This window comes from Bufo gargarizans, chromosome 10 (genome assembly GCF_014858855.1).
Source record: "Bufo gargarizans isolate SCDJY-AF-19 chromosome 10, ASM1485885v1, whole genome shotgun sequence".
NCBI lineage: Eukaryota > Metazoa > Chordata > Amphibia > Anura > Bufonidae > Bufo > Bufo gargarizans.
In genome coordinates, this window is record NC_058089.1 from 28,179,401 (window position 1) to 28,195,209 (window position 15,809).

The following is a 15,809-nucleotide window of genomic DNA, read 5'->3' on the forward strand; positions in this document are numbered from 1 at the left end:
GAACACACATATCCAATGCAGTTAGGCTGTTAATATTGTTAATAAAACACAGAACGGTGATTGTTAACAGTACATGAACTTTTCATTTGCAAATGCGTTCATTTTCCAGTAATTGCCGCTATCAGTATGCCTATATATGTGAATAGTGATCTCAATATTTACCTGTAAAAATGATTCAAAATTTCCAGTGACACGAATTGTCCTAATGTAAATATTGGTTGATTTGTCTCATTCTGAGCCTAAAGCACACTAGAACGTTAGATGAAGTACCTACTGGCCTGGTAATGGCTAAGAAAGAAAGGTGACTGGTAACCAGTTCCGGTATCTCTGACGCTGATTATTATCTAGTAGAGCATTGAACTAGCACATGTCAAATGTAGCAAAAAATTCTAAGAATGAAAAAAAAACAACAAATAAAATAGATGCTTGTTCTTTTCTTTTTCAGCAAGTGTACTCTAAAAGGCAGAAAATGTACTTATGAAGGTAAATTCATTCATGTACTTATTAACTGTTAAAGGGAATCTGTCACCAGCGACCTTCCCGCCCAACTGTTTCCATAGACACATAACTGTGGTTCACTGGATTGAAACATTGTTTTTCTTTTATTAATCCGAGATTCAGTTCCCAAGTTATGACACTTTTTCTTAAAATGCAATTTAGACCTTTGGTGCAAAGAGGGTGTCACATTTGCTCTTGTTACACACAAGCTCCACCCATTTCTCTGGCCAGCTCCTCCCTCCCTGCTTTGGCACTGCCTGGTCCTGCCAATCAAAACAGCAAGGGAGGGGCTGGCAACAGAAAGGAGCAAAGCTTGGGTGCAACAATAGCAATGGTGACACCTTTGCCGCACTAAAGGACTTGGGACTTCTCACTACGAGCCACTGCAAAGTGCAAACAGTCAGTGTAACACATGGTGGGCCATTCATATGGTCAGATGTGACTTCACTCACTGACCCATATTCAATCACCTGATAAAAAGTACACAAAAGTGCCCATACATTTCTAACGGCTCACCAGATGATGCCTCCATAATTAGATCTAGTTCATTTTCATTGTCATGCCCAGCTCTGTGATGCCAGGTGTTTAGAGAATAGGCCATACAAGCAGGAGATGAACACCAGGAGCATGGTCACGTCACTGCATCTGAGATTGGCTAACAAGGGCATCTCAGCTACAGAGGCTGGATTAGGGACTACTCAGAAACTTGGAACTTCATTGTAATGGGACCCTGACTTTTTGCTATTTTTGTAGTCAGAAGTGAAAGGAGGAGCTGCAGATTGGAAATACTTTTACTAAACACTCATCCTCTAATTGTTGCAGTACAAAAGTTACAAACCAATCACAAAGGTTCATAGTGTCCTGACGTAGTGTAGGGAAAGGGATGTTAAAGGTTCTTGTTATATACTTTATTAGTGAAAAATGTTTCTTTTTTCTAGAAGTCAGGATGTAAAGACTTTCCTTAGCAAAGCTGTAATTGAGCACTGCTTCTCAGTGTCTCTCTTAATGCTGGGAATATAGAGAGAGGAGTGGGCCTGTATAGTTGTGCTCTGACAGTAAGTGTGCTGTGTTCTTGTACACTTACTGTCAGTGCTAGCAGTCCTGCTCCCTACTTTCTTGCACCTAATAAAATAGAAGTACAAGGAAAAGAGAGATAAACTGGTAGAGCTGCCAGTGGTTAGCACGGGTAGGAAGTCAGTTAACCAGGTACAAGTCAATTATTGGCTGGGGTAGTGACAAGTGGTGACTGGAAGCCTCTGTATGTTACAATAAAGCATCCCCATTATTTAGTAGAACCCTGTAGATAGGCTCTCCTTAGTAAAGTTCAGTTAGAGCATTGCTAGGGAGACACTTGACACCCTGATTTGTAGTATAAAGAAACTTCTTTCCAAAATAAAGTACAACCCTAAATTACATTGACAATTAACTGAAACGGCAGTTACACTTTGAGCAGAGAAGTGCAACGTAAGGTTAGGTTTACATCTATGCTTGTGCCAGATCTGTCACATGATGTACACTAACGGCGCCTGATATGCCCTATTAGATATATTGGGTTCTGTCCAGTTTCTGTCATGGTGTCAGCAATTTTACCAGAAAAAAATAGTGCAGTCTTGACATACAATCACAAACCTTTTTAGGCATTCTAAAGAGTGGAGAAAGTTCTCCATCCTTTTCTAAGATATTTATATAAATGTATATGGTTGTTGGATAATCTAGAACAGTGATGGTGAACTGTTTAGAGGACAAGTGCCCAAACTGCAACCCAAAACCCACTTATTTATTGCAAAGTGCCAACACCGCAATTTACCCTGAATACTACAGTCCAATATAGTATATATTCCATGTACTTTATCATTTATCTATAATATCCTGCCTACATTCAGTGCGCTGTCTGTTCTGTTCATAGTGCGCCCTTTAAGGCATATTGGTCCACTATTGGTACACCATTGACTTTTTCCAGGGTGCGGATGCCTACATAGAAGGCTCTGAGTGCCACCTCTGGCAGCCGTGCCACAGGTTCGCCACTACTGATCTAGAACATTGGCACTTTTACTTTCTGTGTTTAAATTTTCTATTGTCTATCTATGCTAACTGTATGGCATTACTGACAATGAAAACAAACTGTACCTAATGAACTAAAGGCATATAGCTGAGAACAGTACATAATGTCACCTCAGCTTTTTTTCTCATGGTGTCCGTTACTCTGTTAGTAATATATTGCCTTCTCTTTTGCAGAATGTTGTGTGTATGAAGGAAAGATATACAGGACACCAGACCTCATTTACAATACAACTGATGGCATGGGGGGATGCATTGTAGCATACTGTATTAAGGGAGTGATCGAAGGAAACAACACAGCTTGCAGTTCACCTACAACTACACCTACAACTGTTTTCAGCTTTTCTACTACAACTCCTATAACAACACCAACAACGGGAACACCAACAACTGAAACATCAAAAACACCACCAACATCAACACCAACAACTGGAACATCAAAAACACCAACAACAGGAACAAAAACAACACCAACAACTGGAACAACAACAGCGCCAACAACTGGAACAACAAAAACACCAACAACAGTAACACCAACAACTGGAACATCAAAAACACCAACAACAGGACCAACAACTGAAACACCAAAAACACCGACTACCACCACTACCACTGTCAGCAGCACTATTAAAGGTAAAATTTCTTTCTACCTTAGTATTATTAAAATTAATTTGTCACCAGGTTTTTGCTACCCTATCTGAGGTGATGACAAGAGTCCCTGATTCAAGCATTAGGTTACTTGCTTGATGTCATGCTGTGCTTTTCATAAAATCACACTTTATCAGCAGTAGCCAAGCCCAGCATCAGAGTCCTCCTATTCATACACAGCAGGCTCTCTTCGAACTGCTGCCTCTGATTGACAACTTTCTCCCTGTCAATTAGTAGCTTGTTGACAGGGTTAGCACAAAGATCATAAATATCAAGGACACTGGACATACAAACATCTGGACTGATTGTTTGCTTTTTGGTTTAGTGCAACTTGCTACAGTCCTGTTATCATTTTTATGATTAAAGGTAGAAACATAAAAGGGACACTTATAATTCTAATGCAGGTGCAGAAGCTAAAGGTGGGGGCTGCAGTAGGCAAGGCACACTTTAACCCAGAATTTAAAGCCAATATAAATGAATATTTAAGGGGTGTTCCATTTTCAGTACATGAATATAATGTTTTGCATAATAAAAGGCATTCAAATGTTCTAATATACTTTCTATATTAAAGGGAGCTTCAAGCATTGGCATAATAGTAGGGAATGTAATGAAATAAAAAAAGAAAACTGTTAAATCACCTGCCACTCCATTGCGTGCACTCTGGTGGTCTTCGCTGGTCTTTTTTTCTTATTCTGCAGTGAAGACATTGAATGCATCCATGTGATCGCAGCATCCAATTACTAGAATCAATTGGTAGATGTCACAAGGATGCTCTTCATGATTCTCCTGCAGCACAGTAAACAAAGAGTATCAACTGTGAAGTGATGGGAATTCAACATACAGATATAGTAGAGCTACAACTGACTCTGATAACACATGTCACAGTGTTATCTCGATTATCTCGTGACAAAAAACATTGAAATTCACTGAAAGTCAGTAAACATTTTCTTGCCATTCTTTACCTAACACTTTAACCATCAGGTTTAGCTCGGCTGCATCTGTATGAAGATTAGTTATTTTTTATTACATTCCATAGCGTTTTGCTAATTTTAAAATGTCCAAATGTCCAGTAAACCTCTTAAATGCCTCAGGATCTCTGCTTGCTGTCATTCAGTTGGATCTCTTTTTTTTTTTTTAGCAAATACAAATCTATCCTGGTCATGTGATTGACACATGAATGCTCAGTTCATTGCAAGACATGGCTCTGATACACCTACAAATGTGTCCAGCCTTACCTTTAAATTAGGGAAGGAATACAATTTCACATATAGACAATTCAATATTAATATTTGTTATAAAAACCCTTGACAGGGAATTCGCAATGCAACATCTGGGTCGCTTTACATAGAAAAATATAGCATTGATGTCTCCACACAACATTGTGAAATTATATTGCTTTGAAAAACAATTTTGCTTCAGTTTGCGTTGGTGTAGTTTATGCCACATTTATCAAATCTCACAAGTTGTTTGATAAATTTGTCTTATCTTTAAACCTAACACAATTGTTTGGAAAAGCTACCCCAGTTTTCCTACCCCACCCTCCAACTGCAGTGACATTGCAAATTATTTTGAGACTTTTAAAAAAGCCTCAATGATAAATCTCGAATAAAGCTTATTAACCCTTAAAATACCGGAGGTTTTTTCATTTTTGCGTTTTCATTTTTCTTCCCTATATTACTTGAGCCATAACTTTTTAATATTTCCGGTCATATAGCTGTATGAGGGTTTATTTCTTCCGGGACAAGTTGTATTTTCTAATGCCACCATTAATGATGGCTTAAAATATAGTGGGAAGCGGTTAAAAAATTCCCAATGAGGTGGAATTTGAAAAAAAAAAAAAATAATAATCCTCCACCGGTCTTGTTCCCACAGAATTTAGTTTCCGGCAAAACTGACCCATGCCCTTCATTCTCTGGGTCAGTACAATTACAATGATACCCCATATGTATAGGTTTTTTATGTCTAAATAGTGTAAAAATAAATGTTAACTTTGCTAAAAAAAATATATATGAGCTTATAAATAATGCTACACTATAAATTGCTAATTTCTTAGCCTGGCCTGCCATAAGAATTGCAACATGAACACTATAAGCTTTATCAGCGAGGCTTAAAGTGTTCAGCGCAACTACTGATGCCCACATTAGCCGCACTGTGCATCTGTAAGAAGCCCAGAAGCGTGAGTGTCTGTGTTTTTCGCATTTAGATGCCGTGATCTCACTTGATCACGGCATCTAAAGACTTTAATTACCACAATCGGCATTATTGCCGGTCATGGTAATTAGCTGCAGGTCTCTGATGTTTGAAACAGCACAGACCTGCAGACCATGGCACCCGCTGCACGTGCAAGCGGGCGCCATGTTTACACATCGCTCCAGCGAACAGGTTAACATAGCTAACCACACCAACTTTCCCACCCATATAACAAAACTGGAGAGAGTGGTGTAAAAATGCAAAAATTCCAAACATTTTTGCACAAGTGAGTGCAAAAAGACACAAAAGCCCAAATTTTTTACTTTTTGAAGACAGAATTCTGGAGTGATGGTATGATAAATGAGGTTTACAAAATATACACACTTTTTTAACTTTATTTATGTTCTTTTCATTCTAGTATGTTCTGTAACTCCAGAGGATGCAGGATGCACTTGGTCAAGATGGTTTGACGTAAGTTACCCTTCTTACGGCAAGGACAATGGAGATTTCGAAACCTTAGGAGACATAAGGAAAGCAGGATTTGAAATTTGTGATGCACCTCAAAATGTTGAATGCAGAGCAAAGTTTTTCCCTGAAAATGCAATAGAAGACCTACATCAAATAGTGACATGTAGCAAATATGTGGGTCTGATTTGTATTAACAGCCAACAACCACAGAGAATTTGTTACAATTACGAAATCAGAGTGCAATGTTGTTCCCCAATAGCAGATTGCACGAAACAAGTAACATCATCAACTGTTAAAACAACAGGTATATCTAGTTCAACCGCATCAACTTCAAAATCTACCATAACTAAAACACCATATTCATCTGTTTCTGTTACTCCGACATTGACAAGTGAAACGAAAACAACCTCTAGCACAAGCACATCATCCTCAAAAACTACCATAAGTACAACAAACCGTTCTACCTCTGTTTTTACCGTATCCACAACTGGAACATTAACAACTAGTTCAATCAAACCATCTTCAACAATAACAACAACACCATACTCAGTTATCTCTACTACATCAACATCTACGAGCAGAACATCCACAGGTACAACAAAATTCACTTCATCTGAAACATCAACCAAGACAACGCCAACATCTACTTCTGTTTCTACAAGTAAGAGTACAAGTGGAACAACAGTTTCATCAACACCGCCTACTCATTTATCAACCAGTGTTTCAACTACTTCTTCAACAACTTGTCCATACGCATATTCCATGAAATGCTATTGGTCATCATTCATGGAAGGTAACGATACACCAACAAAGTCTGTTAAAGAAGGAGAAAGTTTATCAGGAAGTGATTCCAGTGAAGAGCCTCGTCAACCCTCTAAGGGCTCCCCCAATAAAAAAGATAGCAGCTCTGCAAAGGGTTCTAAGGAAAAAGTTACACCTCCCAATAAAGGATACTTCAATGAAGTGCTGAAAAAGCTTTTCAAGGGCTCCTCAAGTGAAGAAGACCAAAGCCGTAACTTAGGAAGAAAAGATTCCAAACAGAATGACAGCAAGCCCAGTAAAGGATATTTCAATGAATTCATCAAAAGAATTTTCAAAAGTTCTTCAAGCGAAGAAAACCAAAACGGCAACTCTGGAAGAAGTGATTCTCAAGAAAAAGTCAGCAAAACAGATAAAGGATTCTTAAATGAAATAATCAACAAGGTTTTTAAAGACTTTTCAAGCGAGGAAGCCGATTTACCCACAATCTTCCAGTCTGGTAAAGATGTCGATAGCTCAGAGCTACTAAAGGTCGTTGGTTATGGAATATGTTCAACACAGCAAATGGCCAGTGAAATTGAGTGTAACGTAAGATCAGACTTGAGCATCAAGAAGAAAAATTCTGTATTACAGTGTAACAGGGACACTGCTATTGCTTGCCTACTGGCCAGACAGGAAGGAATCGATGCACTAGTATGTGACTATTATAGTATAAGGGTACTATGCTGTTCTAAAGTCTGTGGTGAAACAACAGCACTTACCGAATCTACAAGTGAAACACCAACCACCTCTATCTCAACTAAAACATCTACATCACCATATTATCATTCTACAACTATAAGTGAGAAAACAACCAGCCCCATTTCAACTATAAGCACAACCAAGACAACCCCAACATCAACCTCTCATTCTACTACACCAACAAGCCAAACCACAACAACTTCACCATCAACCTCAATAAGGTCAACCCCCACATCTACCTCTGTTTCTACACCAACCACCTCTATCTCAACTAAAACATCTACACCACCATATTATGATTCTACAACTACAAGTGAGAGAACAACCAGCCCCATTTCAACTATAAGCACAACCAAGACAACCCCAATATCAACCTCTTATTCTACTACAACAACAAGCAAAACCACAACTACTTCACCATCAACCTCAACGAGGTCAACCCCCACATCTACCCCTGTTTCTACAAGTAGGAGTACAAGTGGAACGACAGTTTCATCAACACCGCCCACTCATTCATCAACCAGTGTTTCAACTACTTCTTCAACAACTTGTCCATACGCATATTCCATGAAATGCTATTGGTCATCATTTATGGAAGGTAACGATACACCAACAAAGTCTGTTAAAGAAGGAGAAAGTTTATCAGGTAGTGATTCCAGTGAAGAGCCGCGTCAACCCTCTAAGGGCTCCCCCAATAAAAAAGATAGCAGCTCTGCAAAGGGTTCTAAGGAAAAAGTTACACCTCCCAATAAAGGATACTTCAATGAAGTGCTGAAAAAGCTTTTCAAGGGCTCCTCAAGTGAAGAAGACCAAAGCCGTAACTCAGGAAGAAAAGATTCTAAACAGAATGACAGCAAGCCCAGTAAAGGATATTTCAATGAATTCATCAAAAGAATTTTCAAAAGTTCTTCAAGCGAAGAAAACCAAAACGGCAACTCTGGAAGAAGTGATTCTCAAGAAAAAGTCAGCAAAACAGATAAAGGATTCTTAAATGAAATAATCAACAAGGTTTTTAAAGACTTTTCAAGCGAGGAAGCCGATTTACCCACAATCTTCCAGTCTGGTAAAGATGTCGATAGCTCAGAGCTACTAAAGGTCGTTGGTTATGGAATATGTTCAACACAACAAATGGCCAGTGAAATTGAGTGTAACGTAAGATCAGACTTGAGCATCAAGAATAAAAATTCAGCATCACAGTGTAACAGGGACACTGCTATTGCTTGCCTACTGGCCAGACAGGAAGGAATTGATGCACCAGTATGTGACTATTATAGTATTAGGGTACTATGCTGTTCTAAAGTCTGTGGTGAAACAAGAGTTTATACCGAATCTACAAGTGAAACACCAACCACCTCTATCTCAACTAAAACATCTACACCACCATATTATCATTCTACAACTATAAGTGAGAAAACAACCAGCCCCATTTCAACTATAAGCACAACCAAGACAACCCCAACATCAACCTCTCATTCTACTACACCAACAAGCCAAACCACAACCACTTCACCATCAACCTCAATAAGGTCAACCCCCACATCTACCTCTGTTTCTACACCAACCACCTCTATCTCAACTAAAACATCTACACCACCATATTATGATTCTACAACTACAAGTGAGAGAACAACCAGCCCCATTTCAACTATAAGCACAACCAAGACAACCCCAATATCAACCTCTTATTCTACTACACCAACAAGCCAAACCACAACCACTTCACCATCAACCTCAATAAGGTCAACCCCCACATCTACCTCTGTTTCTACACCAACCACCTCTATCTCAACTAAAACATCTACACCACCATATTATGATTCTACAACTACAAGTGAGAGAACAACCAGCCCCATTTCAACTATAAGCACAACCAAGACAACCCCAATATCAACCTCTTATTCTACTACAACAACAAGCAAAACCACAACTACTTCACCATCAACCTCAACGAGGTCAACCCCCACATCTACCCCTGTTTCTACAAGTAGGAGTACAAGTGGAACGACAGTTTCATCAACACCGCCCACTCATTCATCAACCAGTGTTTCAACTACTTCTTCAACAACTTGTCCATACGCATATTCCATGAAATGCTATTGGTCATCATTTATGGAAGCTAACGATACACCAACAAAGTCTGTTAAAGAAGGAGAAAGTTTATCAGGAAGTGATTCCAGTGAAGAGCCTCGTCAACCCTCTAAGGGCTCCCCCAATAAAAAAGATAGCAGCTCTGCAAAGGGTTCTAAGGAAAAAGTTACACCTCCCAATAAAGGATACTTCAATGAAGTGCTGAAAAAGCTTTTCAAGGGCTCCTCAAGTGAAGAAGACCAAAGCCGTAACTCAGGAAGAAAAGATTCTAAACAGAATGACAGCAAGCCCAGTAAAGGATATTTCAATGAATTCATCAAAAGAATTTTCAAAAGTTCTTCAAGCGAAGAAAACCAAAACGGTAACTCTGGAAGAAGTGATTCTCAAGAAAAAGTCAGCAAAACAGATAAAGGATTCTTAAATGAAATAATCAACAAGGTTTTTAAAGACTTTTCAAGCGAGGAAGCCGATTTACCCACAATCTTCCAGTCTGGTAAAGATGTTGATAGCTCAGAGCTACTAAAGGTCGTTGGTTATGGAATATGTTCAACACAGCAAATGGCCAGTGAAATTGAGTGTAACGTAAGATCAGACTTGAGCATCAAGAAGAAAAATTCAGTATCACAGTGTAACAGGGACACTGCTATTGCTTGCCTACTGGCCAGACAGGAAGGAATCGATGCACCAGTATGTGACTATTATAGTATTAGGGTACTATGCTGTTCTAAAGTCTGTGGTGAAACAACAGCACTTACCGAATCTACAAGTGAAACACCAACCACCTCTATCTCAACTAAAACATCTACATCACCATATTATCATTCTACAACTATAAGTGAGAAAACAACCAGCCCCATTTCAACTATAAGCACAACCAAGACAACCCCAACATCAACCTCTCATTCTACTACACCAACAAGCCAAACCACAACCACTTCACCATCAACCTCAATAAGGTCAACCCCCACATCTACCTCTGTTTCTACACCAACCACCTCTATCTCAACTAAAACATCTACACCACCATATTATGATTCTACAACTACAAGTGAGAGAACAACCAGCCCCATTTCAACTATAAGCACAACCAAGACAACCCCAATATCAACCTCTTATTCTACTACAACAACAAGCAAAACCACAACTACTTCACCATCAACCTCAACGAGGTCAACCCCCACATCTACCCCTGTTTCTACAAGTAGGAGTACAAGTGGAACGACAGTTTCATCAACACCGCCCACTCATTCATCAACCAGTGTTTCAACTACTTCTTCAACCACTTGTCCATACGCATATTCCATGAAATGCTATTGGTCATCATTTATGGAAGGTAACGATACACCAACAAAGTCTGTTAAAGAAGGAGAAAGTTTATCAGGAAGTGATTCCAGTGAAGAGCCTCGTCAACCCTCTAAGGGCTCCCCAATAAAAAAGATAGCAGCTCTGCAAAGGGTTCTAAGGAAAAAGTTACACCTCCCAATAAAGGATACTTCAATGAAGTGCTGAAAAAGCTTTTCAAGGGCTCCTCAAGTGAAGAAGACCATAGCCGTAACTCAGGAAGAAAAGATTCTAAACAGAATGACAGCAAGCCCAGTAAAGGATATTTCAATGAATTCATCAAAAGAATTTTCAAAAGTTCTTCAAGCGAAGAAAACCAAAACGGTAACTCTGGAAGAAGTGATTCTCAAGAAAAAGTCAGCAAAACAGATAAAGGATTCTTAAATGAAATAATCAACAAGGTTTTTAAAGACTTTTCAAGCGAGGAAGCCGATTTACCCACAATCTTCCAGTCTGGTAAAGATGTTGATAGCTCAGAGCTACTAAAGGTCGTTGGTTATGGAATATGTTCAACACAGCAAATGGCCAGTGAAATTGAGTGTAACGTAAGATCAGACTTGAGCATCAAGAAGAAAAATTCTGTATCACAGTGTAACAGGGACACTGCTATTGCTTGCCTACTGGCCAGACAGGAAGGAATCGATGCACCAGTATGTGACTATTATAGTATTAGGGTACTATGCTGTTCTAAAGTCTGTGGTGAAACAACAGCACTTACCGAATCTACAAGTGAAACACCAACCACCTCTATCTCAACTAAAACATCTACATCACCATATTATCATTCTACAACTATAAGTGAGAAAACAACCAGCCCCATTTCAACTATAAGCACAACCAAGACAACCCCAACATCAACCTCTCATTCTACTACACCAACAAGCCAAACCACAACCACTTCACCATCAACCTCAATAAGGTCAACCCCCACATCTACCTCTGTTTCTACACCAACCACCTCTATCTCAACTAAAACATCTACACCACCATATTATGATTCTACAACTACAAGTGAGAGAACAACCAGCCCCATTTCAACTATAAGCACAACCAAGACAACCCCAATATCAACCTCTTATTCTACTACAACAACAAGCAAAACCACAACTACTTCACCATCAACCTCAACGAGGTCAACCCCCACATCTACCCCTGTTTCTACAAGTAGGAGTACAAGTGGAACGACAGTTTCATCAACACCGCCCACTCATTCATCAACCAGTGTTTCAACTACTTCTTCAACAACTTGTCCATACGCATATTCCATGAAATGCTATTGGTCATCATTTATGGAAGGTAACGATACACCAACAAAGTCTGTTAAAGAAGGAGAAAGTTTATCAGGTAGTGATTCCAGTGAAGAGCCGCGTCAACCCTCTAAGGGCTCCCCCAATAAAAAAGATAGCAGCTCTGCAAAGGGTTCTAAGGAAAAAGTTACACCTCCCAATAAAGGATACTTCAATGAAGTGCTGAAAAAGCTTTTCAAGGGCTCCTCAAGTGAAGAAGACCAAAGCCGTAACTCAGGAAGAAAAGATTCTAAACAGAATGACAGCAAGCCCAGTAAAGGATATTTCAATGAATTCATCAAAAGAATTTTCAAAAGTTCTTCAAGCGAAGAAAACCAAAACGGCAACTCTGGAAGAAGTGATTCTCAAGAAAAAGTCAGCAAAACAGATAAAGGATTCTTAAATGAAAAAATCAACAAGGTTTTTAAAGACTTTTCAAGCGAGGAAGCCGATTTACCCACAATCTTCCAGTCTGGTAAAGATGTCGATAGCTCAGAGCTACTAAAGGTCGTTGGTTATGGAATATGTTCAACACAGCAAATGGCCAGTGAAATTGAGTGTAACGTAAGATCAGACTTGAGCATCAAGAATAAAAATTCAGTATCACAGTGTAACAGGGACACTGCTATTGCTTGCCTACTGGCCAGACAGGAAGGAATTGATGCACCAGTATGTGACTATTATAGTATTAGGGTACTATGCTGTTCTAAAGTCTGTGGTGAAACAAGAGTTTATACCGAATCTACAAGTGAAACACCAACCACCTCTATCTCAACTAAAACATCTACACCACCATATTATCATTCTACAACTATAAGTGAGAAAACAACCAGCCCCATTTCAACTATAAGCACAACCAAGACAACCCCAACATCAACCTCTCATTCTACTACACCAACAAGCCAAACCACAACCACTTCACCATCAACCTCAATAAGGTCAACCCCCACATCTACCTCTGTTTCTACACCAACCACCTCTATCTCAACTAAAACATCTACACCACCATATTATGATTCTACAACTACAAGTGAGAGAACAACCAGCCCCATTTCAACTATAAGCACAACCAAGACAACCCCAATATCAACCTCTTATTCTACTACAACAACAAGCAAAACCACAACTACTTCACCATCAACCTCAACGAGGTCAACCCCCACATCTACCCCTGTTTCTACAAGTAGGAGTACAAGTGGAACGACAGTTTCATCAACACCGCCCACTCATTCATCAACCAGTGTTTCAACTACTTCTTCAACAACTTGTCCATACGCATATTCCATGAAATGCTATTGGTCATCATTTATGGAAGGTAACGATACACCAACAAAGTCTGTTAAAGAAGGAGAAAGTTTATCAGGAAGTGATTCCAGTGAAGAGCCTCGTCAACCCTCTAAGGGCTCCCCCAATAAAAAAGATAGCAGCTCTGCAAAGGGTTCTAAGGAAAAAGTTACACCTCCCAATAAAGGATACTTCAATGAAGTGCTGAAAAAGCTTTTCAAGGGCTCCTCAAGTGAAGAAGACCAAAGCCGTAACTCAGGAAGAAAAGATTCTAAACAGAATGACAGCAAGCCCAGTAAAGGATATTTCAATGAATTCATCAAAAGAATTTTCAAAAGTTCTTCAAGCGAAGAAAACCAAAACGGTAACTCTGGAAGAAGTGATTCTCAAGAAAAAGTCAGCAAAACAGATAAAGGATTCTTAAATGAAATAATCAACAAGGTTTTTAAAGACTTTTCAAGCGAGGAAGCCGATTTACCCACAATCTTCCAGTCTGGTAAAGATGTTGATAGCTCAGAGCTACTAAAGGTCGTTGGTTATGGAATATGTTCAACACAGCAAATGGCCAGTGAAATTGAGTGTAACGTAAGATCAGACTTGAGCATCAAGAAGAAAAATTCAGTATCACAGTGTAACAGGGACACTGCTATTGCTTGCCTACTGGCCAGACAGGAAGGAATCGATGCACCAGTATGTGACTATTATAGTATTAGGGTACTATGCTGTTCTAAAGTCTGTGGTGAAACAACAGCACTTACCGAATCTACAAGTGAAACACCAACCACCTCTATCTCAACTAAAACATCTACATCACCATATTATCATTCTACAACTATAAGTGAGAAAACAACCAGCCCCATTTCAACTATAAGCACAACCAAGACAACCCCAACATCAACCTCTCATTCTACTACACCAACAAGCCAAACCACAACCACTTCACCATCAACCTCAATAAGGTCAACCCCCACATCTACCTCTGTTTCTACACCAACCACCTCTATCTCAACTAAAACATCTACACCACCATATTATGATTCTACAACTACAAGTGAGAGAACAACCAGCCCCATTTCAACTATAAGCACAACCAAGACAACCCCAATATCAACCTCTTATTCTACTACAACAACAAGCAAAACCACAACTACTTCACCATCAACCTCAACGAGGTCAACCCCCACATCTACCCCTGTTTCTACAAGTAGGAGTACAAGTGGAACGACAGTTTCATCAACACCGCCCACTCATTCATCAACCAGTGTTTCAACTACTTCTTCAACCACTTGTCCATACGCATATTCCATGAAATGCTATTGGTCATCATTTATGGAAGGTAACGATACACCAACAAAGTCTGTTAAAGAAGGAGAAAGTTTATCAGGAAGTGATTCCAGTGAAGAGCCTCGTCAACCCTCTAAGGGCTCCCCCAATAAAAAAGATAGCAGCTCTGCAAAGGGTTCTAAGGAAAAAGTTACACCTCCCAATAAAGGATACTTCAATGAAGTGCTGAAAAAGCTTTTCAAGGGCTCCTCAAGTGAAGAAGACCATAGCCGTAACTCAGGAAGAAAAGATTCTAAACAGAATGACAGCAAGCCCAGTAAAGGATATTTCAATGAATTCATCAAAAGAATTTTCAAAAGTTCTTCAAGCGAAGAAAACCAAAACGGTAACTCTGGAAGAAGTGATTCTCAAGAAAAAGTCAGCAAAACAGATAAAGGATTCTTAAATGAAATAATCAACAAGGTTTTTAAAGACTTTTCAAGCGAGGAAGCCGATTTACCCACAATCTTCCAGTCTGGTAAAGATGTTGATAGCTCAGAGCTACTAAAGGTCGTTGGTTATGGAATATGTTCAACACAGCAAATGGCCAGTGAAATTGAGTGTAACGTAAGATCAGACTTGAGCATCAAGAAGAAAAATTCAGTATCACAGTGTAACAGGGACACTGCTATTGCTTGCCTACTGGCCAGACAGGAAGGAATCGATGCACCAGTATGTAACTATTATAGTATTAGGGTACTATGCTGTTCTAAAGTCTGTGGTGAAACAACAGCACTTACCGAATCTACAAGTGAAACACCAACCACCTCTATCTCAACTAAAACATCTACACCACCATATTATGATTCTACAACTACAAGTGAGAGAACAACCAGCCCCATTTCAACTATAAGCACAACCAAGACAACCCCAATATCAACCTCTTATTCTACTACACCAACAAGCCAAACCACAACCACTTCACCATCAACCTCAATAAGGTCAACCCCCACATCTACCTCTGTTTCTACACCAACCACCTCTATCTCAACTAAAACATCTACACCACCATATTATGATTCTACAACTACAAGTGAGAGAACAACCAGCCCCATTTCAACTATAAGCACAACCAAGACAACCCCAATATCAACCTCTTATTCTACTACAACAACAAGCAAAACC

The 15,809-nt window shown here is 39.4% G+C and overlaps 1 protein-coding gene across 1 annotated transcript; it reads left to right on the forward strand.

The window, feature by feature from the left end:
* Positions 1-284: 284 nt before the first annotated feature.
* Positions 285-14,059, forward strand: LOC122920021 (mucin-5AC-like). Its single transcript, XM_044269231.1, has 6 exons — positions 285-301; positions 446-483; positions 2,734-3,189; positions 5,813-10,783; positions 10,870-13,946; positions 14,030-14,059. The coding sequence occupies exons 1-6, from the start codon at positions 285-287 to the stop codon at positions 14,057-14,059; spliced, it is 8,589 nt and encodes a 2,862-aa protein (XP_044125166.1).
* The last annotated feature ends 1,750 nt before the right edge of the window (positions 14,060-15,809 follow it).

Bases quoted from the DNA above. Each gene is read 5' to 3' on its own strand.
- LOC122920021 (XM_044269231.1), top strand. The intron at 3,190-5,812 runs GTAAAATTTCTT...TTTTCATTCTAG, and splicing joins TGTCAGCAGCACTATTAAAG to TATGTTCTGTAACTCCAGAG. The intron at 13,947-14,029 runs GTAAGATCAGAC...CCTACTGGCCAG, and splicing joins CCAGTGAAATTGAGTGTAAC to ACAGGAAGGAATCGATGCAC.